This window comes from Calliphora vicina, chromosome 1 (genome assembly GCF_958450345.1).
Source record: "Calliphora vicina chromosome 1, idCalVici1.1, whole genome shotgun sequence".
Classification (NCBI taxonomy): Eukaryota; Metazoa; Arthropoda; class Insecta; order Diptera; family Calliphoridae; genus Calliphora; species Calliphora vicina.
The window spans coordinates 166,886,492-166,907,796 of record NC_088780.1 but is presented as its reverse complement, the minus strand read 5'-3'; the positions used below and the strand labels follow the sequence as shown (position 1 = coordinate 166,907,796).

Below are 21,305 nucleotides of genomic sequence, written 5' to 3'. Positions count from 1 at the left end.
CTGCTTTTTTATTTTTGTTTAATTTTCTTGATTTTATTTCTCTCACGACTGGTTTGAGTATTCTTTTTTTACATTTTAGTTTTGTTCGACTTTCAGTTAAAATTTTTCAGATTTAGAGCCCGATTACTTTTACAACTGAAGCATAAAATTCTTTGCATTTATGAGTTTTTAATGGGAATTTCTATATACAAACATATAAATACTTATTATAATTGTACCACATTCAAATATAAGAACTTTAGTATTGTATTCACATTTAATTTTTAATTATACTTTTAAATCAATAACAGAATACATTAACTTTAATTTATTGATTTAAGTAAATATTCCATTTTTTTAAAAATTGTTTTTATTAATATTTTGTATTTATTTATTTTTGTTGATAAGCATTTAATGAAAATATGTATTACTCTCACGAGAATAATTCATGCTTTATGTTAAGTGAGGTTAAGGTTAATTTTAATGCTTTTTATTCACATAAATATTATTTGTCTGGAAACAATAATAAATGTATTAAAAGAGTTTAATAAACTTTTCAGTTTATGTGTAAACCAAGGTATTTAAATGATTGGACAAAGTAATACATTGACAGTTTAAGTCCCATTTTCTCAATCTCTAGTTATTTTTTATCGTTACGATATACTGACAGTTCTCATACAAAAATTATATTAATTGGAAGTTATCGTTACGAACAACGATAACCAGAGATTGAGAAAATGGAGCTAAAACTTATTTAATGGCGAAAATTCATTTGCATAATTGCAATGCAAAAATTAAAGTTGGGAATACAAAAAAAGGTTTAAATACTATGTATGTCAAATGTAAGGTACGAGGATGGGTCAAAAAGTCCGTGCCTTTTTGAATGAAACACAGGTTTTTGGATACAAAATTATTTTATTTTTCAATATAGTCTCCTGCACTTTGTCCAAAGTTTCTCCAATTTTCGTATACCTTCCAAAATAAGATTTATCGAGGTCATCAAAATAGGAGTTTGTTTAGTGAGATGATTTCATCGATGGAGTCAAACCTCGTGCCGCCGAGACATTTCTTCAGGTTTGGAAACAAGAAATAGTCACTCGGGACTAAATCCGGAGAATAGGGCGTAAGAGGCAGCATTTCGTTGCCTAATTCATGTGAGCAGACGCGGCAGCTATTGTGCGGAAAGCATTTCACATACCCAAGAGATCATTCATAATTTGTGAGGCTTCCACAATCCCTCGCACTCTTCGATCGGCCAACACCATATCGTGATTTTTTTCTATTGTTTCGGGTGTAGAGACCTCAATTGGGCGTCCAGAACGTTCGACAAATTCCGTCCATGTACGACCACAACGAAATTCAGTAAACTACTTTTTTACCATTGAAATTGATGGTGCAGAGATGTAATAGTGTTTATCAAGCTTAGCCTTTATTTAAGTGGTAGCAAAAAATAATGCTTAGGTTTAATATACATATGCATAATAAGACATTTCATATCGTCAGCTGAAATGCATAAGGGCGTAACAACTAAAAATTGAGTTTTAATGAATATTGCACATTGGGGCAGAATCAAAATTTTTTGGAAATAAATCTGGCATTTCTTAACGGCTGGTCCAATCGGGATAAAATTTCGTGTGCGTAGCCCAGGAGTATTCGAGTTTAAGTTATTAAAATGGGCCCTACAAATGATCCAGGGGCTGCGATGGGTGCTCAAAGTAGGGCACCTTGGACATGTAAAATTTTTGAACACGTGGAATTTTTTGTTTCCTATCCGATTTCAAAATTGGGCGAAAAGGTGTCTTAACTCTTTTTTTTTATTAAAAATTAACTTTCTTTAAGAACATATAACAAGTTTATGTTTTTCTCTAAGGTATCTTTACGGATAATATTTTAGTATAAAAAGCATGTCATATTTTTCCAATATGTCGCACCTACGCCCTTCGGAATGTGACCTATTTTTTATCAACTTTTCCACTTTGGGCCACATGTTCTAAAATCTCAACACTCGGATCAATATGTGGAAAGCAGCTTTAGAAACCTTGATGTGTTCCCTATTTATCCCCAAAGTATTTTCCGAGCCCAGAAGGAAACTCGCTGAGAATTTACCTAGCACTGTTATTTACATTCATAAAAATGTTATAATGTAGGCAACATGCTTTTTTATGAATTTCTATGTTAGGTAAATTCTCAGCGAGTTGTTTAGTTTTCCCTAATTTATTTGACACGTAAAAAACATAAGGTAGACATGTTATATATCAATGGATAGAGGATTTTGTCTACTTTTCAAAAATGTATATAACTTTTGACAATTAAAAAATTCATGGAATACTTTTTTGAAAAATATAACAAAAAAAGCTTTTTATTGAATTTTGCATAGATACAAATTTTTCAAATTGAAATAAAATTTTTATTTATGAATATTTTTTAATGAAATTTCACAGTTATGTAGATTTTTCTATTTAAAATGGAAAAATAAAAACAAATTTTGAAATTTGTTATCAAGTATCCCGCAATTCCCAAAAAAATCTTGAAAAATCCCAAAAATGGGATTTTTTCGTTTTTTGGCTATAATATCCATACCAGGGGCGGGGTTATTGGAAACCTTTACAAAATAATTAAGAACATATTGGGCCATCTAAAATAGGTTTCTATATTTTGATATCGACTATGCGATTTGAGAATTTTTGCCCTAAAGTTGAATTTTACATAAAAAATAGACCACTCGTTATCAAAAATTATCAATTTTTTTTTTCATTTAAAATATGATGTAAAGTTAGTTTTTCAAAAAGTACAAATTAATTATACATCCTCTTAGAAATTTTTAAGATAACTTAAAAAGAATAAAAGTACTTTTTTCAACACTTCCTCTTTGCGCATGTGAAATTTCATTCGGATTAAGCGTTTAGAAGTTACAGATTTATTTCCCTCTTTTTTTTCTCATACCACTGTGCAGCGTGTTAAGCTACATTTAACTGACAAGTAAGAAACTAGCTCTTAGTTGTTTTTTTAACAAACCTGAATTTAGAAAGAATATTCAATATTTTTAATCGATTATGATCAATTATGTATATTTAGAATACATTTAAATGAGTTGCTTAAAATTCTTTGGAAATGACAATTTATCTTTTTAACATTTTATATATCATTTATTTAAATAAGTTGTCAAATTATTTTTCCTTGAAATTTGTGTGATATTTTGATAGATGACAACTTATGACCCCCGAAATAATTTAAAGAGCTTGTCAAATTTTTATATTTAATCGACTTCTTTTGTCATTTTTTTTCTATTCATTTGTATAAATTTACTTTTTTTCTAACTGGAAATCATTCACAATTAGTTTTCAATTAACAAAATACTATACAAATGAAAAAAAAATGGGTTTAATTGAAGGTCAATTAATATGTGTTTGGTTGACATTAGTTGTCATTCGAAGTAATATTTCTCTTGTCGCCATGCAATAATGTATTTTTGTTTTAAATATTTACTTGCTTACACTCTCTCCCACAAATAAAACTGTGTCGAATTGTCGTCTTCCATCTAACACTTGGACAAAAAATGTTGCAACATTCTGAAAGTTTAAAAATTCTCAGGCCTTAAGATCTACTCTTTCTTCTTGTCTGTGATCATATTTCATTGTTTATTTAAGTTTAATTGATATTACACATTTCATCATTAATGTTTAACAATGTTTTATTATATTTTTATTTTGTGTTTTATTGCAGACATAAAGAACAACGTGGCATATTTCCCAAAACATACATTCATTTGTGCGATTATAAAATCATCAATGATGAATATTGTATACAACGCACTGAAATTGTAGAGGAAATAACAAAAGTTTTACTAGAATGGGGCAGTATATTGAAACAATATTTTCTGGTAAGTAACAATATTTTTAATTCAATTCAATTCAAACACTACACAACACTCTCATCACTCATTGTAAAGGCAAAAATAAACATTCATTCATTCATCAAAATATACAATTCAACCACATCTGGTTGGTCCATCGCAACATGTTTTGAAATGGGAAAACAGCAGTTTTATTGTTTGTGTGGATAAATTGAATTTGAAGTAGAATGATGATTTACTATTCATTCAATATTAAGTGGCATATAAATATTTTTGGAACATACCACTACACCACTAAATTTTATGCTAAAAATAATGGATAAAGAAAGCAACTTGATAGTTTATATACCAAAAGTGTTCTATCTATACTGTGGTTATCTAGATCTGGTAAAAATTCGAAAGAATTAATTCTTAATGAAATTAACAAGTTCAAATTTAATATAGTCTCTTTAAAATTGCATACATTAAAACATTTAACACGAATTAATTCGTTGCCTTAATTCCTTAGTACTCCAAACGTATTGACTTCATTCCTTTAAGAGTTCTTTATTTAAAGAATTAACTCTTTTTTGAATCATTCAAGTTTTCTTTAATTCAAATCCAGAGACCCCGCAAGTCTCTTACCCAACAACAAAACAACATGATAACATTTCTTCTCCTTAACCCGACTTTACCTCAACTAAAATGTCTAATGTGAAAGCGGTCTTACAAAATAGCTTAATAAAATTTATTGAATCCCAGTACAATTTTCAGAATTTTTTCCAAATCACTAGTTCTAGAACGACTATAACCTGAACCAATTCAGGTTATTAGAACTATCGCAACCATTTCTAAAACCCTTTCTGAAAAACAATGTTGTGAATCTTAAGAAATTATATAGAGTTTAATAGGAACTAGTTATACATTGGTTCAAGACTAGTTCTTCATCGAACCATTAAAGAAATTTTGAATTTTGTTTTGGAAAAAATTAAATTTGATTCGTCAAAAAAAAAAAAAAAATTAAATGTAAAGCTTTGTTTTTTAATAATGATGAACAAAAATGGAAATCAATTATTTTTCAAAATATTTTTAAGAGGATTAATCGTGGGCATTTATAAAAACGATCCATCCAAAAACGATATATCCAAAAATCGATAATCCAGCATTTTAAAATATTTTTTTGTAATTTAATAAAAAAAAAATTTCCTTAACTTCAATTTCGAATTGAAAAACCTTCTTAGGAAGGTGTGTTAGTAAGTTCCTATAGTGACAATTTCAAACAAAAATCATTGATTAGAGAACTGGTTCCAGAACCTTTCCAAGAAGGGGTACTGGTTTCATAAGGATTCCATAGAACTTGTTCCGAAGGTGAGAATTTCAAACATTAATCATTTGTCGCAACGCCAAACTAGAATGAGCTATATGCATTCTAGAACTAGTTGTGAAACTAATACAGTTTTTCCTGGGATAAATCAACTTTATTCAATTCATTTAGTAAATCATAAAAAACAAATTGAAGGAAGTATAATAAATATTTGAATTCGATTTGAATTAACAAAAATTTAAACATTCAAAGGTTGAATGAATTCAACAATGAAAGATTTTCATTTAAATAAAAGCATTTGTTTGAATGGAGCAAAAATAATTCGATTCTGGGAATGAATATGAAATGAATTAATTGCAAATTAAGATTTGAGTGAATTAAGCTCAAATTGAATTAATTAATTAAAAAATTAATTCGAAACCCTGTCTTCTGCATTGTCTTTATTAAACATCAGGGAAATGGTGTAGTATTTAATTAAACTTTACTATAATTTCATTTATGTAAAACTGTCAATTCTGTTAATTTTTTGAAATATTTGCAATTCTTACATCTATTATAATTTTCTAATTGAAATAGGACAATCATCCCGATTTCCATACAATACGCGCAAAAATGAATAGTTTAAATAACAATCGTGCTTTGTTAATATCGGGCAACTTGCCCGTTGATGAAATGCGTACCGTCAAATTGATGGCCACCTCACAAATAGACACCGGCAACAACCTGTTGGGCTTGGATATGGTGGTGCGCGATGAAAGTGGTGATATATTGGCTACGAATACGATATGCACCACAGAATTGTATGAACATCATATGAATGCGGTTAGCCGCATCATAAAAGCTAGTGTAAGTATTTGATATTTGTACACAAATCATGGCACCACTAGATTTTTATATAATTTTTAATTTTAGCGCCCTCAAACACAACATTTAGGTCCTAAACCCTATAAGAATTTCTCCCATAATATACTATTGCATGTCAATGCATTTGTATGCAAATTCCAGGAAGATTCCGACTTAATATTTACTTTATTTGATGGTGAATCGCATCGTCCCATTAGCGAGAATTATGTAGTCAAATGGTCGCGCACTGGCATTGCCAGGGACATTGACCAATTCGATAATAATCGTGTACTCTTCACCGATCTCAGTAAGAATGATGTTAGTATACCGAAAATGTATTTGGTTTGCTATGCCGTGCGCATCGGTTCGATGGAAATGAAGGAGAACGATTCGAAACGTACCAGCATTACAAATACCATGTTGACGGCAGCCAGCAAAAAACACTCACAGCTGTCGATAAGTTCTAGTGGCTCGTTTAGTGGCTCCGAGTACATAATGAGAAGACCGTTTGGCGTGGCTTACAAGGATCTTACTCCCATCATTAACAAACCAGAAGATTTCAAAGGTAACTTGGATATGCCCTTTATACTGTGCGAAAAGGATAGTTTAGATGGTACATTAAGAAAGTTAATAGCCAACAAGGATATAGGAAAAATAGATTCCCGCATGTGTGTTACGGTAGAAGTGTTGCAGGGTGACATTAAACAGATCAAAGAAGAATTTCCCCGTCTTTTGCATACAAATGTACCCATAGCTCGTAAAATGGGTTTTCCGGAAGTCATATTGCCCGGAGATGTGCGTAATGATTTGTATTTAACCCTATGCTCTGGGGAATTTGCACGCATAGCTAAGACTTCGGAAAAGAATGTTGAAGTCACAATAACGGTTTGCAATGAACAGGGTCAAATGGTACCAGGGGTAATGAGTATTGGCTCTGGTCTGTCGCCTATCGATGAATACAAGTCTGTGGTTTATTATCACGACGACAAACCCAAATGGCTGGAAACGTTCAAGGTAAAGCTAGGAAACAGTTTAAATTGTTTGAAAAATTGCTAATTTTGTGTTTTTTTTTTGTTTAGATACATGTCCCCATAGATGAATTTAAACAGTGTCATTTAAAATTCCTATTTAAACATCGCAGTTCTAATGAACAAAAAGATAAATCAGAAAAGCCTTTTGGTCTGGCCTACATAAAGTTGATGCAAGATAATGGCACCACTATCACGGTATGTTATTTATATCTTTATTTAAATGTTTATTAATTTGTTTCCTTACAGCAAGGACAACATAATTTGGCTGTATACAAAATTGATCATAAAAAACTGGATAAAACAAATTCCAACAATTTACACATGGAATTACCTTCAACTATTAGTGAACTGCAAGGCACCAAACCCTCAGTAACCGGCCTGTCGTTACTGCCCAAAGATCAATTGGTTATAGGTGTTAATCTTTGCAGTACAAAGCTCACCCAAAGTGTTATACTTTTGGGTCTATTAAATTGGTCAGCCCACAAAGAATGTTTGGAGGATTCATTAAATGCTTTGTCTAATGTACCTGGCGAAGAGGTTGTGAAGTTTTTACAAGACATCTTGGATGCATTATTTAATATTTTAGTGGAAAATGATGATCCAGCGAAGTATGATCAATTGGTTTTCATGAGTATTATACACCTCATAGAAACTGTATCGGACTTGAAGTATCAACATTTTCTAACAGTTTTGGATGTCTATATAAATGAAAGTTTCTCTGCTACACTGGCTTATGCGTAAGTTTTTTATTATCATTATTATTATTATTGTGACACTACACTAGACGTCTGTAGATTAATTAATGTTCATTTCTTTCTTTCTTAAAAAATAAAGCAAACTTATTGATGTCTTACAAAGGAATATTAAAGAAGCTATTGAACCCAAAGAAAAGTCTGCAGATGGCATAGAAATTGATGAACGTATTGAAGTTAAACGTCTTTATAAGACCACCAGATACTTACACTATGTTATGAAATTTATCATAAGATCACGCATCCTGTTCTCAGCCATAAATGATAATTCAGATTATGATGATTTTGCCAATAAATTGCATGGTAAGCTTTAAAGTTCTTTTTAGATTTTAATGAATTTATCTCACATATTTTATGTTGCATTTTAGAACTTTTGGAAATGTTTATCAAGATGATAGCTTGTCCCACGGATCTTTTGAAATCAGAAGGAGCTTTATTAAAAAATCTACACATTATAGCCACTGATTTAATGCAAGTGTTTGATCCAGTGCGCTTAAGGTGAGTACTTAGAATTAAATTTTTAAAAAAAAAAATTCATGAATTGTAATAATCTTGTTTTCAGCATTGTTATTGTGAATATATTAAAACAATTTCCTCCCCGCCGTTTAACCCAATCGAAAATGGGTTGCATTAAGGATTTTGTGGATGCGAAATTGTTCTATTTACCCGAATGTCGTGCTATTTTACTGCCAGTCTTTTGCAATCACATTAAGGATCGTCTGGAAAGTAAGGAGGAGGTAAGTCAATCATAATTATGTTATATTTAACTTATTATTTGTTTCCTTTTTTTATTAATTGTTTATTTATTAAATAATTTTTTCGTTTTTTTTTTGTTTGTATTAATATCTAATTGTTTGCTAACGTTTGCCATATATGAAAAACATTGTCATACTTTTCTTTAATACTACTACTACTTACTACTCTGACGAAATAAATTATCATCAACTATTCGTTTTTCACAATTGAGTTGAGAGAACACAAACAATCATTACTATGTACACTTGTTTTTTATGGGCTGCTTTCTAAATATTCTTAATTTTTTAACAATCATAGAAAATAAATTTGAACTAATTTATCACTTTTTTAACTCTTGAATTAAAATCTTAATTACATAAACAATTATCGCCTATTTCTAAATTGATGTCATTTCTATATGTTTTCATATGCTAATTAAAAGGGAACTAAACAAATATGTATATTAATTAAAAAGTTGTTAAAAACAACCAACATTTTTGCCATCAATTTATTATATACTGTTAAATTTTCTAAAATCGAAAAAAATAATTCAAAAATTACAAAAACATTTTTCATTTTCTCTTACCATATAACTAACGTGAATTTGCGTGTGTACAGATTTATCCATAATCCTTCGTATGCAATCATTCAGAAAAGGAAATTAATTTAAATTTCTTTTGCATCAATTTACTTTTCCAAGGGCTAATATCATGATGCCATTTTTAGAAAATCAAGATAGTCAAATATACAAAATGTGGACTTAATTAATAAGTTCAGCAGCCTATAAATACATTAAATTCGGAAATGGAGATGAAAAAAAGTTTAGTTGATTTTAATTGAATATAGTTGTGAGCAATGTTTTTTCAATACTGCAAACTTGATGTATTTTTTAATGTATTTTTTTATTATTATTTACTTGAGCATGCCAGTGTTGTTATGTTTATGTCCATTAGAAATTAAGCATGTTATTTTTATGTTTTTTAATATAAACTGTGTATATGTTTATCATATTTATCTATGTTTTGTCCCATATTCTACAACAACATATTTATTTAACAAGAACTTAACTATTTATGTGCAGACTTTTAACAAGTTCTCTTTATATTTATATCCTAGTTAATGCAACAACAAACTACATTTTAGTCAATGTTGTTGTAATGAGGAATTCATTCCTTTGAGAATCCATTATTTATAGAATTAAATTGCCATCGAATTATTACATATTTCAGTAATTCAAATCCATTGCATATCACCACAATATATATTTGCCCAATTCACAATTGATGTCGTAGTGTTGTAGCATTGTATGTCATAAATATTTTTCAAACAAATTTTTCGAAACAAAAACAAATCATTAATAAAAAAATTACGACATACAACGATACAACTCTACGACAGCAATTGTGAATTGGGCAATTGTATTGTTGTATCGTTGTAAATCCAAATACGAAACACTACAATATTGGGCAATTGAATCATTCAACATTGAACGAGCTTGTTAGAGCCTAATTACAATGGCAACTTTTCGTGCGATAAATCGCAGCAACTTTTTAGTTTGTTGGCTACTAGAAGTTTAGATAAAGCTGGCCACACACGGAATGATTTGTTCGCCTGATGTGTGATTGAATTTTCAATTACTTGTTATTTTGTGCGCACACAGCCCCATTAACAAGTCGAACACGAACAAATCGCACTCACATATCACCCCTGTGTGGGCAGCTTAAGCAAATGGGGTAGGAAAACTTACACGATGTCGCATGGCTTGCTTGTGAATTGTTGTTAATTGTCAAATATTAATATTAAAAGTTGCAAGGCACACAAAGCAATTTAAAAAAAAAGAAAATATAAATGAAATTTCTGCAATTAATGCTCAATGTTAATAAGCTCTTAATATACGGCAAGACGTCTAAAGTTATTTTGATATTAAGATTTGTAAAATAGATTTTTTAAAAGTCTGTACAATAAATTTATGTAGTTGATATAAGTATGTAATTAGAAATAAAAATTAATCGTTTTTATTGTTTTTTCTTCAATAAAAAGTGTAATTTTATAATTGTATTTTAACTTATTTACATTTCTTACAAACTATATACATATATCTCCGTTTTATTTTGTTATTAAAGAAATACATAGTATCTAAATCAATGTTTAGTTACAGTTTTAGCGACAGAATCTTATTTAGTTAGTCAAATACTTGTGTATGCACGCTGTTTTCTTAGGATTTTTAATTTTTTTTTTTTCATTATGGACTATTCTTTTTTAATCATTTGAATAAACTATTTATATAATTGCTATTCATTTACATATAATTATCTAAAAAAAAAAAAAAAACATTCATAATCACTACACATAATGTAATTTCATACACTTGTTCATCACCTCATCCACATTCATTTATTCATTTACTCATTCTTTGAAATTAATTAGCTGTTATTAATTTGTGTACTTTTTTAAAGTCTCCCAGGAGAAAGTAATTCTTTACATTTTGTTTTTAATACAATTTAAATGCGTTTCATAATATTTCTTGTGATCTTACCACACTTCACCACCATCACTTACACCATTATTTGAATGTGTTCACCCAACAAACCACCACCGACACCACTTTCAACACTATTTATCTTTGTTAGTATTTTTTTTTTAAATTTTTAATTTTGTGTCTTTTTTTATTTTACTTTTTTTCGTTGCTAATTATTATTTTGTTCTTTAAATAATAATGTCTTATTTTCTAACTTCTGGTATTCATTGTTATATTGAGCACATTTCACACAAAGTAATTATTTTGTTTACAAAATGGTTCAAATGGTTTTTTTGTTTTATACAAAAAACAAAACCGCCAACTTCTCCCATCATTTACATAAACTTTGTTTTTTTTTTTTGTTTTTTGTCAATCACACTCAAATTTAAACAAAATAAATCGTTTTTCGTTTTGTTAATAATTGAAAACCATATACAATCATACAAAAAACCTACTTAGGGAGATACCAAATCTGATATAAGGCAACAAGAAAAAAATCTTTCGAAAGCAGCTAAAGTTCTTGGACAATTAAAATCTCAACTGCATACACGTGAAACAACAGCCAAACAAAAGGTAAACGCAAATCATTAGACAAAATTCCTCATAATTTAGGATAAACAACCATCATTGAGCTTTAAATTCATAAGTTTTAGTTGAAACCGTTAAACATTCTCAATACTTATTATTAGAACATACATATTAGAATAGTAAATTGCTTCCACACAAATGCATACACTAATGGTGGAGCCAACAATTATTTTAAAATTTATATCGTTTAATTATTATAATATTATTATTTTTTATTGTTTTATGTTCAAGTAGTTACACTTTTGAATTGTGTTTAAAATACAACCACTCATCATGTGCTTAAGTAGGAAACAAAGGCTAAATATCAGCTTTATTTATGGAAAAGAAACTCAAACACATTCAGTCACAACAAATGTTCAAACATTTATTATTACATCATGTGGAAATTCTGCTAATAGAATATGATACATCAATATGTAATTCCAAATAGTTAATATATAAAAATTAAAGAATATTGTGGAAAAATAATCCCAGAATTCCGAAAAATACTAAAAAAAACAAAAATTGCAATTTTTATGATTCCAGGCTTTTATAAAATATTTTTGGATTTTAGAACAAATCCGTAATTTCGACATAAGATGGATTAAAGGAGGGAGGGACCCCTTTTATGTGGTTTTTTGACTAAAAATCTATGGAATTCAGAGTAATATTGTCTCCGAATTTCAAAAATTTAAATAAAGTTTGTGAAATCGGCGAACACATTAGTAGTAACACATGTTGTTTTCAATAAAAGGTCCATATACCTTTTGATACCATATGGAAATAAAACTACGATTTAGGAAAAGAAAATCCCGCTTTTTCCAAAAGATAAACAATAAATTTTCTATTTTTGTTTTTTTTTAATTTAATTGTCCATAAAAGCCACATTTGGTTTTGGTTAGGGGTTGGTAAAAAAAAATAATATGAATGATTTGAAATACATCATAGTAACTTAAACTGTTGGCCTTTTTAGGATTTTAAAAATTCCACTATTAAGTTCGGGAAGGCCTAGGGAAACCCCTATTAGTATAGGCGTTTTCTATTTTAAAGCTATCCCCTGGTTGGAATACTTTTTTAGCTGGCCTGAGCGATCTTTGTCTTCCGTTTCAAAATCAATACTTCTGAACCGAACAAACTATCTCTCGCAAGTTGAACATTCACCATAAATAAGCTTTGGTGAATGACAGATATTTATGCTTCAAAATGACATATATGTGTTCAAAAGATACTCCATCTAATGTAAAATGCGAATTTCTAAGTACCTATGTGAAATTTCATTTCAATTGAATCCGCCAGTTAGAAATGACAAATTTATTTCCAAAATATTTTGTTTCTGCCCCATTGTTTGCTGCAGATTAAGTCTAATTTTAAATTTCACTAAAAGAATAGTATGGTAGTTTTTCTTGTATTCTAAGAACACAATTGGATCGTTTTTAAGTTGGAGAACAAATAAAAACACTCAGGGTTGTCATAGAATCAAATTATTATCGAAATCGGTTTTGAAAGCGACAATAAATTTACATTTGACTTATAAATTTCAATGTAATTTTTAGTTTAATCGATACAAAATTTAATTCTAGATCGAATATAAAGCCCATAACTTTCGATTTCACTAGATTTCAAAACTGATTCCGACAGTGATTGGATTATATGACAACACCAACACACTAGTTTTTCTATTTTCTAAAATTAATTAAAATAAACTAAAATATTTATAAAAATATATGCATTCCTTCAAACATTTAAAATGTCAATATACTCGTATATATCGTCACCTGAAATGCAACAGGCCGTAACAACCAACAAATTCAAAATTGATTTTTTAATGCTTTTGATACAGCGCATCAAGGCACACGTCTTCACAAATTTTTAGATTTTTATTTTTATTTGTAACCACAACACCACAGATTATACAGATATGCAACTAATGATAGGTGTCAAATAAGTAATATCGAACCGTATGGATATTTTGATGTTTAAAACAATTTTATTATAGTCGTGATTTACAGAGCGAGAAAGAAAATTGCATTTACTCTATAAGTAATGAGTGTGAAAGACCATCCATATACTAGATTGTAAAAAACGAAAAAAATCTTCGAAATTTAAATATCAAATTCAATGTCTATTATAGTTGCGTCTTAAATATGTTAATTAATCCAATATTTTTGTCGTTTAAGAATATTTATGTAACTTATTAATTAAAAATCTTTGTGTTTTTCACTACTTTTTTTTCTTATTTTTTTTACTGCAATCAAACTTTTATTTATTAAGTGCTTTAATTTTAGCTTTCAAAATACACCATGTATAAAAATTAAGCAGGATTTTTAGGTATTTTCATTTTAATTTTTATTTATATTTACTATAATTTCTTTAAAATTTATTACAGGACAAATAGTTTATGTTTGAAAATATGAACGATTCAAATAAAAAACAGTTCGATTTAAATTAATTTAAGTATTTATTTGTTGTTTAAACTTTCGTGAAAACTTAAAAAATAAGCAATTAATCAATCCAAACTTAAAATCTTTCTAAAAAATATTATATTTAGAACCATTTTCACGATGTCTGGTTATTTCTTAGCCTATAGTTATAGTATCTCTTAAAATAATGTTTGTATTAAAACTGTCAGTATAAAAATAGCTAGACACTATGAAAATGGTGATCAGAATTTTAATTCGAGTTTATATTTCTTTTGTATCGTTACTTACTAATGAAATAAAGAGATGGACCAGAAAACAATATATTAATATATTTCAATTTCATTTCAAATACTTTAATCCCATCACACAGGTCACAGAATGTATAAATATTATGAACAACATCCTTAAACTTCTCTACCGTCAAGACATCGGTCAGACGCACAACGATGTACGCGACATAATGCTCATACTATTGCGCACCGTCATCAAAACGTCGCAGGCGCTCGATCGCGAAAATCAATTGGTTGGAAATTTAGTTGCCATTATGTTGGGCATACTGCAACGTATGGATGCATCGCATTATGAGACGTTCGTCAAACATCTAAATAATCGCTTTGAATTGCAAGATTTTATCATTGAAATACTTTTGGTGTTTGAAGAGTTGGTTTCGCCTCACCAGAAGACCGTATTTCCACGCGATTGGATGGATATGATCATGCATCAAAACACTGTCATACTGGGCTCTCTGCAACATTTGTCCGTGGTCATTGTCGATCATTTCTTTGATCCGTTCGAGAAACAAGTTTGGTCGAATTTCTTCCAATGTTCGATTGCTTTTTTGATTCAGTCACCACTGCAGCTAAATGACTTTAATGACAATAAGCGCCAGGTGATATTTGCCCGCTATCGTGATATACGCAAAGATACGGCCCAAGAGATACGTAAAATGTGGTTCCAATTGGGTGAACACAAGCCGAAATTTGTGCCTCAATTGGTAGAGCCAATATTGGAAATGAGCATGATACCCGAAGTGGAATTGAGGAAAGCCACAATACCCATCTTCTTTGATATGATGCAATGTGAATACTATAGTTCTAAGCTAATACACGACAGCTATGGTGATACCAAACGCAATAATGCCCACTATAAGGCCAACTTTAATGATTTTGAAACTGAAATGATTGAGAAACTTGACATTTTGATAGGAGCCGGCAAGGGAGATGTCGAATATAAAGAGTTATTTGCCGAAATACTGTTAGAGAAATGCAATGCTCATAATATTTTAAACATCGAGGGTACCAAGTTTGTCAACATGGTTACCAAACTGATGGATCGTCTGCTAGAGTACCGTTGTATCATACAGGATGAAAGTAAGGAAAATCGTATGGCATGCACTTTCTCACTGTTGCAATTCTATTCTTTGGTAAATCGCAAAGAAATGTACATACGCTATGTGTATAAATTGTGTGATTTGCACATGGAATTTGTAAATTACACTGAAGCTGCTTTTACTTTGAAATTGCACACCGAACTGTTGTATTGGAATGATACTGAACTTTCACCCCTGCTCAGATCCCATCGTCACATACAATGTCGCACTCATCGAGAGTTAAAGGAGGCCCTATACTTTGAGGTCATCGATTACTTTGACAAGGGCAAAATGTGGGAGTGTGCCATTGATATGTGCAAGGTTCTAGTGCAGCAATATGAAAATGAAATTTACGATTACATCAAATTGGCCGATTTGCTCAAGAAAATGGCTTTGTTCTTTGAGAAAATATTGAAGGAACTAAGACACACCTCGGAGTATTTCCGTGTGTGCTTCTATGGTTTGGGTTTCCCTAGATTTCTACAAAACAAGGCCTATATATATCGTGGCAAGGAATATGAAAGATTGAGTGATTTCAGTACGCGCATATTGGTGCAACATCCTCAGGCCGAACTAATGCATACTCTGGAAATTCCCGGAGAAGATTTGAGACAAGGCGATGGTCAATATATACAAATTAACAAAGTTGAGCCCATAATGGATGAGTCGTGTTCCAAGTTTAATGACAAAATCATCTCAAATGAAATAATTAAATATTTCACCAACAACAATGTACAAAAGTTCAAATACTCACGACCGTATCGCGAGAGTGGCAGTGGTGATGCGGACGGCGTAAGAAATCTGTGGTTGGAGCGTACCGTATTGACGACACAGTTTCCATTGCCGGGCATACTTAGATGGTTCCCAGTGGTTGAATCCAAAACGTTTAAGGTAAGAGGAAGATGAGCAGTCAATGTTTAAAGTAGGAAATATGTAATAGTTAACTTTTCCTTAGATCACTCCCATTGAATTGGCGGTTGAGACGATGAAATCTACTAATAAAGATATCAGGGATTTAATTATTGCCCATAAGAATGATGAAAATGTGCCCATCAATCAGTTGAGTATGAAAATCAATGGTATTGTGGATCCGGCTGTCATGGGCGGTTTCAGTAAATACGAAGACGCCTTCCTCACCAGCGATTATCTGGAAGAACATCCCCATCATAAAGAGTTGGTGGATGAATTAAAGGATTTAATAGCTTCACAAATACCTTTATTGGAAATTGGTATGTAAAAAAGTCAGGATGTCAAATTAATTATTTGAATTTGATTTGATTTTTTCTATTTCAGCCATTTCTTTGCATAAGCAAAAGGCCCCCGAGAGTTTGAAACTTTTCCATGAACGCATGGAAAGTTGTTTCGCCGACATGCAAGCTAATGTTGAAGCCAAATATGGAAAGAAAGTAAGTCCATATCAAAGCAATGCAAATTATTAATGTGATATTAAATATATTTCTCTATTTTATTTTTCTAGTCTTGCGATTTAAAGATTGACCGTGATTCAGTTATAATGCGTCGCAACAATTCATTTTTACCCAACATGTTTGACAACAACAATCGCTTGTCCGAAACCAGCATGGGCTCATCAGAGTAAGTGAATCTTGGAATTGCATTAGTATTTCGATTTTGTTATTAATTAATCTTACAAATTCTAATTGTAGTAGTGGACTATCAAAATCAACCTCTTCCATGAGACCACAAACGAATTCGATAAAATCCACATTTGGCTTTGCATTTAATCCAAGGTACGTGTAAAATTTTAAATCTTTTCACCTCATTTTTAAAGTTTATCAATACAGTTGCAACAAAGAGAAAAACATTTTAATAATTTAATTTTTTTTCTATCATTTCCATTTGTTTTTTGTAAATAATTTAATTTTTGTGTTCTTCAGTTTGAGAATTTAGCTGTGCTAATTTTTTTTTTCTATAACTTTGTTACAACTTTTCTTCCTTCAGTTTCTTAAAATTTTAATTTCAAAATTTTAAAGCTCCTCTTGTCTACCATTGTAAAATTTTGCTTTATGTGTTGTGTCTTTTTTTGTTTCCTTTTCGTTTGGTTTTTTTCGTTGTTGTTTGTTTTCGTAACACAATAGACCTTTAGGACATTCGCCCAGCACGAAGAGTAAAACCAAGGATAAAACTCCCTCAAAAAGAAGATCAATTAAAAAGGTTAGTTATTCATTTTATAACACCAATAATGATGCTTTGTAACATTAAATTTTTTATTATAATTTTATTTTAGTTGGATCGCGAAACACTAAGTTTACCAGTTGCTAATAGTCAGTGGTATACAACGCCATTGAGTACAATTACATCTACGCCTGAAAGAGATTCTAATACAACTATAATAAGTGCTTCCAATACATCATTGTCATCTGTTAAAACACCTGATCCAAAAGTGCTCACCGAAGAGGTAAGAATTTTAATGTAGTACTTGTTATACTTTTTCATTTAATATCAAATGTAATCCGAATCCTTTTTATGCCCACTCATTCCCTGTGTAACATATCGAAATATTGGTCGTATAACCAAAAAGTATAGCTATGTCCGTCCGGTCTTTAAGAATATAATAAAATCATTTAAAAATTGTGCATATCTTAGGTGGCCTACTTTGGGACCGTGTTCAAAAATAGTCTTCTGCTACGCCTATATGAATTTTCATGTTAATCAGATCAGCCAGTTAGAAGTGGCAGATTTATTTTCAAAATATTTTGATTCTGTAATGCAAATATACCACTTTTGCTCTTTATAATCTTGTAGCTAACACCCAAACGACCATTACGATCGGAAAAGGAAAAGGAGAGACGTTTATCACGGCCAGCTAGCATAGCAACACCCACAGCCAGTATGAAGGGTTTCTCTGCGGCCGATTCACAATCACTATCGGGCGCTGAAAGTAGCAATCGCAATTCTGTCGATACCACCGACTCGACATCGGAAGAAGACCTCATACCACCACCGCTACCAGCCAAAACACGAGACTCGACCGATTTCTCAAGTCTCAATTATAGTTTGGATTGGAATAACAGTTCATTTTCGTTGAGCAATGCAATGAGTCCAACTGGCACGATTACCAGAACAACCTCATGTTCCACTACCACCAGTATTGTCAACACATCATATGAATATGTTGAAGCTAAAAATTTCATTATCACATCGACTGCTTTAGATGACAAAAAAAGGCCGCCAACGCCACCACCAAAGCCATCAAGGAATAGCAAACACATTCCATAGTTTTTCAGGTTTCAAAATGGAAAATAATCGAGTTAATATAAAAACAAAGTGACCAAAGTTAAGCCATAATACTAAATAAATTAACAAAAAAAAAAACATTAAAAGAAATAAATAAAGTAAACAAGTGCCAAAAAAACATTAAAACTAAAAAAAACGAAACAAAACAAAAACAATTTGTCGAACGCTCACTCTTTAATTAAAATAACAAAAAGAAAAACTATTTTTTAAAATTAAATGATATTAAAATTTTATAAAAAAAAAGAAAATCAAAATTATTACATTTTACATTCATAATTTCTATTAAATGTCTTCCTTTATTTTAATTATATTTACTTATACATTATTTTATATTGTGTCATTTTCCAACAAATAAAACTTTAATTTAATTAAGTTAATATTTAAAATGAAAATATTTCCAAAAACTAACAAAAACAAACAAATCGTACTGAAAAGAAAACTCAGTATTCGTTTAACATTAATTATGCACAAATATTGAATAAATATTGCTGTTTAACTAATTTTAAGTAAGTGCCACAACAAATTAAGTTTTACATTAAAAGAAAAACAAACTTATTATAATCATTTTCTAATCTTTTTAAATAACACAAACACAAACAAAATCTAATGCAAAATTATGTCAATTATTTTAACAAAACTATTTAAAGTAACATTAAAATAATTCTAACATTTCTTTACATAAATTGATATTGTTTACTTTTATTTATTTATTCGTAAAGTAACACACTTCATTGGCAATAATAAATTTTATCGAAATTTATATTTATAATTTAATACTTATGCAATTCTTTGTCATCCTTAAACTTTTAATACACATTTTTATGCTGCAATATCTTCTTATATTCAATTTTGTTTAACGTTTATAAGTGTCTTATTCTTAATTTAAAGTTTATTCGTATTGTATGTATTTGTTTATTTTATTATTATTGGTTTAGTTTTATGATTTTGGATCTTTATTTAATAAATGGCCAAAGATTTTATAAGTGTATACAAGAATTTTTTATTAAGAAGCAGTTTTTAGAATAAATTTAATGTTTATATTATATACATACAAAAAATATACATAACTACTTATATAATTACTATATAAAACATAATAAAATGTTGTTTTACTTATATTCAATATAATCATCGAATAAAAGGTAATAATTATGTACTATTTTAACATCTAAACATCTAAACCCTTACACGGCCACATTTACCATATTTTTGAAATAATAAAAACACATATAAGGGTATTTACTAAACCCTATACAACTTTGTAAATAGCTCGTTTTTAGACAAAATAAGGTTAATGTGTGATCACTTATTTCTTATTTTGCATGAAGAAATCGCCAAAAAAAACTCAAACCCTCTAATCTGTGATCACTTATATTTCTACAAAAAACTGAAACCTGTAACTTTGTAAATATTGCGTTTATCAAGAAAATAAGGTTAAAATCAAATTTCGTATGGAAATTTTTCTTTAAAACATTCACTTTTATTAAAATCGGACTATCCGTTTAGAAGCTACAGATTTATTTCCACTTTTTTAATTGCCCCCTGTGCACCGTTTGTTTAAAAGTTTGAAATATTGGTGCTAATAGCTTATTTTTATTATTTTTCGATGATTTTCGTCAAACAACCCGAATGTGAACAAAAGAGCGTAATAGAGCGTAAAAATACACACAATTCATTCAGTTTCTTGATGTTGTGGATATTTTATTTTTTACCCAAAAGAGCACACAAATTAAATGCCTCTTTTTGCCTACCAATGTTTTAAAGAAAGTATTAATAATAAACTAAAAAAGCGAAACGCAAAAAAAAAAATTCAAAAGAAATTAAAGCAGCAGCAAAACAAATCCATCTGTAGTAAGAATTTTAATTCGATAATAAATTAATGAGAAAATATTATAACAAATTGTATATTCCTGTAGCATCCACACAGTATGATGAAAATTGCACTGCTACTATTTTAAAGACTATTGGCTCTGTTAATAAAATTAGCGACTTGAAAGGTAAAAACTATTATTCGAATTTATCATTAAATTTATATTTTAACAATTGCATTAACATTTACAGGCGGATTCGATACTTTTTGGATGAGCTTAAGCTTTTGCCACATTACCCGAATCGCGTAAAACTCCAGTTGTACCCTGTCAAAAGTTTGATTGTATTTCGCAGCTATTTGTAGTTCGACATCATTTAACGCAACAAGTTGTACAAAATTTGGAATTTGTAACAGGCAAACGACGTGTAGCTGATACTGGTGATGTCATACCAAGAAAACACCATGGCCATCACAATAATGCAGCCTCTACTGGTGATATTAATGTTGCCGGTCTATCAGTAGCCCCAGGATCAGCTAGTGTTTGTGGCAATACGCAACAAATGCAGAAAAAAATGCAGGTTGTACGCATTAACTTGTCGTTAAATGAAGAAATAAAATTGTCAAAGTGCGAAAATGCTTGGCAGCCAAAATTTTTATCCAATAATTCGAATAATAATTCACCTACGACAAAACATGAAAAAGGTGATGACGACAATATTGAAGATGTCTTGAAAAAGGTACGGGGTATTCTCAACAAACTGACATCTGAAAACTTTGAAGTTTTATTAAAAGAAATGACTAGCATCACAATTAATACGCAAGAAAAAATGCAAAAAGTAATTACCCTGCTTCATATTTTTTAATAAATGA

At 30.0% G+C, this 21,305-nt stretch overlaps 1 protein-coding gene across 3 annotated transcripts in view; it reads left to right on the top strand.

Annotated features, from left to right (window-relative positions):
• The window catches only part of mbc (myoblast city), a 63,290-nt gene extending 43,563 nt beyond the window's left edge, over window positions 1-19,727 (top strand). The window contains exons 3-19 of one of the 3 annotated variants that reach the window (XM_065498089.1): window positions 3,703-3,859; window positions 5,712-5,981; window positions 6,048-6,992; window positions 7,058-7,204; window positions 7,256-7,746; window positions 7,844-8,064; window positions 8,130-8,259; window positions 8,324-8,498; window positions 11,474-11,587; window positions 14,372-16,261; window positions 16,326-16,599; window positions 16,664-16,776; window positions 16,848-16,963; window positions 17,035-17,118; window positions 17,467-17,542; window positions 17,616-17,786; window positions 18,134-19,727. In XM_065498089.1, coding sequence (XP_065354161.1) covers window positions 3,703-3,859; window positions 5,712-5,981; window positions 6,048-6,992; window positions 7,058-7,204; window positions 7,256-7,746; window positions 7,844-8,064; window positions 8,130-8,259; window positions 8,324-8,498; window positions 11,474-11,587; window positions 14,372-16,261; window positions 16,326-16,599; window positions 16,664-16,776; window positions 16,848-16,963; window positions 17,035-17,118; window positions 17,467-17,542; window positions 17,616-17,786; window positions 18,134-18,607 — 5,848 coding nt within the window. In that variant the 3' untranslated portion in view covers window positions 18,608-19,727. Of the gene's footprint in view, window positions 1-3,702; window positions 3,860-5,711; window positions 5,982-6,047; window positions 6,993-7,057; window positions 7,205-7,255; window positions 7,747-7,843; window positions 8,065-8,129; window positions 8,260-8,323; window positions 8,499-11,473; window positions 11,588-14,371; window positions 16,262-16,325; window positions 16,600-16,663; window positions 16,777-16,847; window positions 16,964-17,034; window positions 17,119-17,265; window positions 17,442-17,466; window positions 17,543-17,615; window positions 17,787-18,133 lie in introns of those variants that run through there. The other 2 variants (XM_065498090.1, XM_065498091.1) reach the window with 2 other exon arrangements.
• The last annotated feature ends 1,578 nt before the right edge of the window (window positions 19,728-21,305 follow it).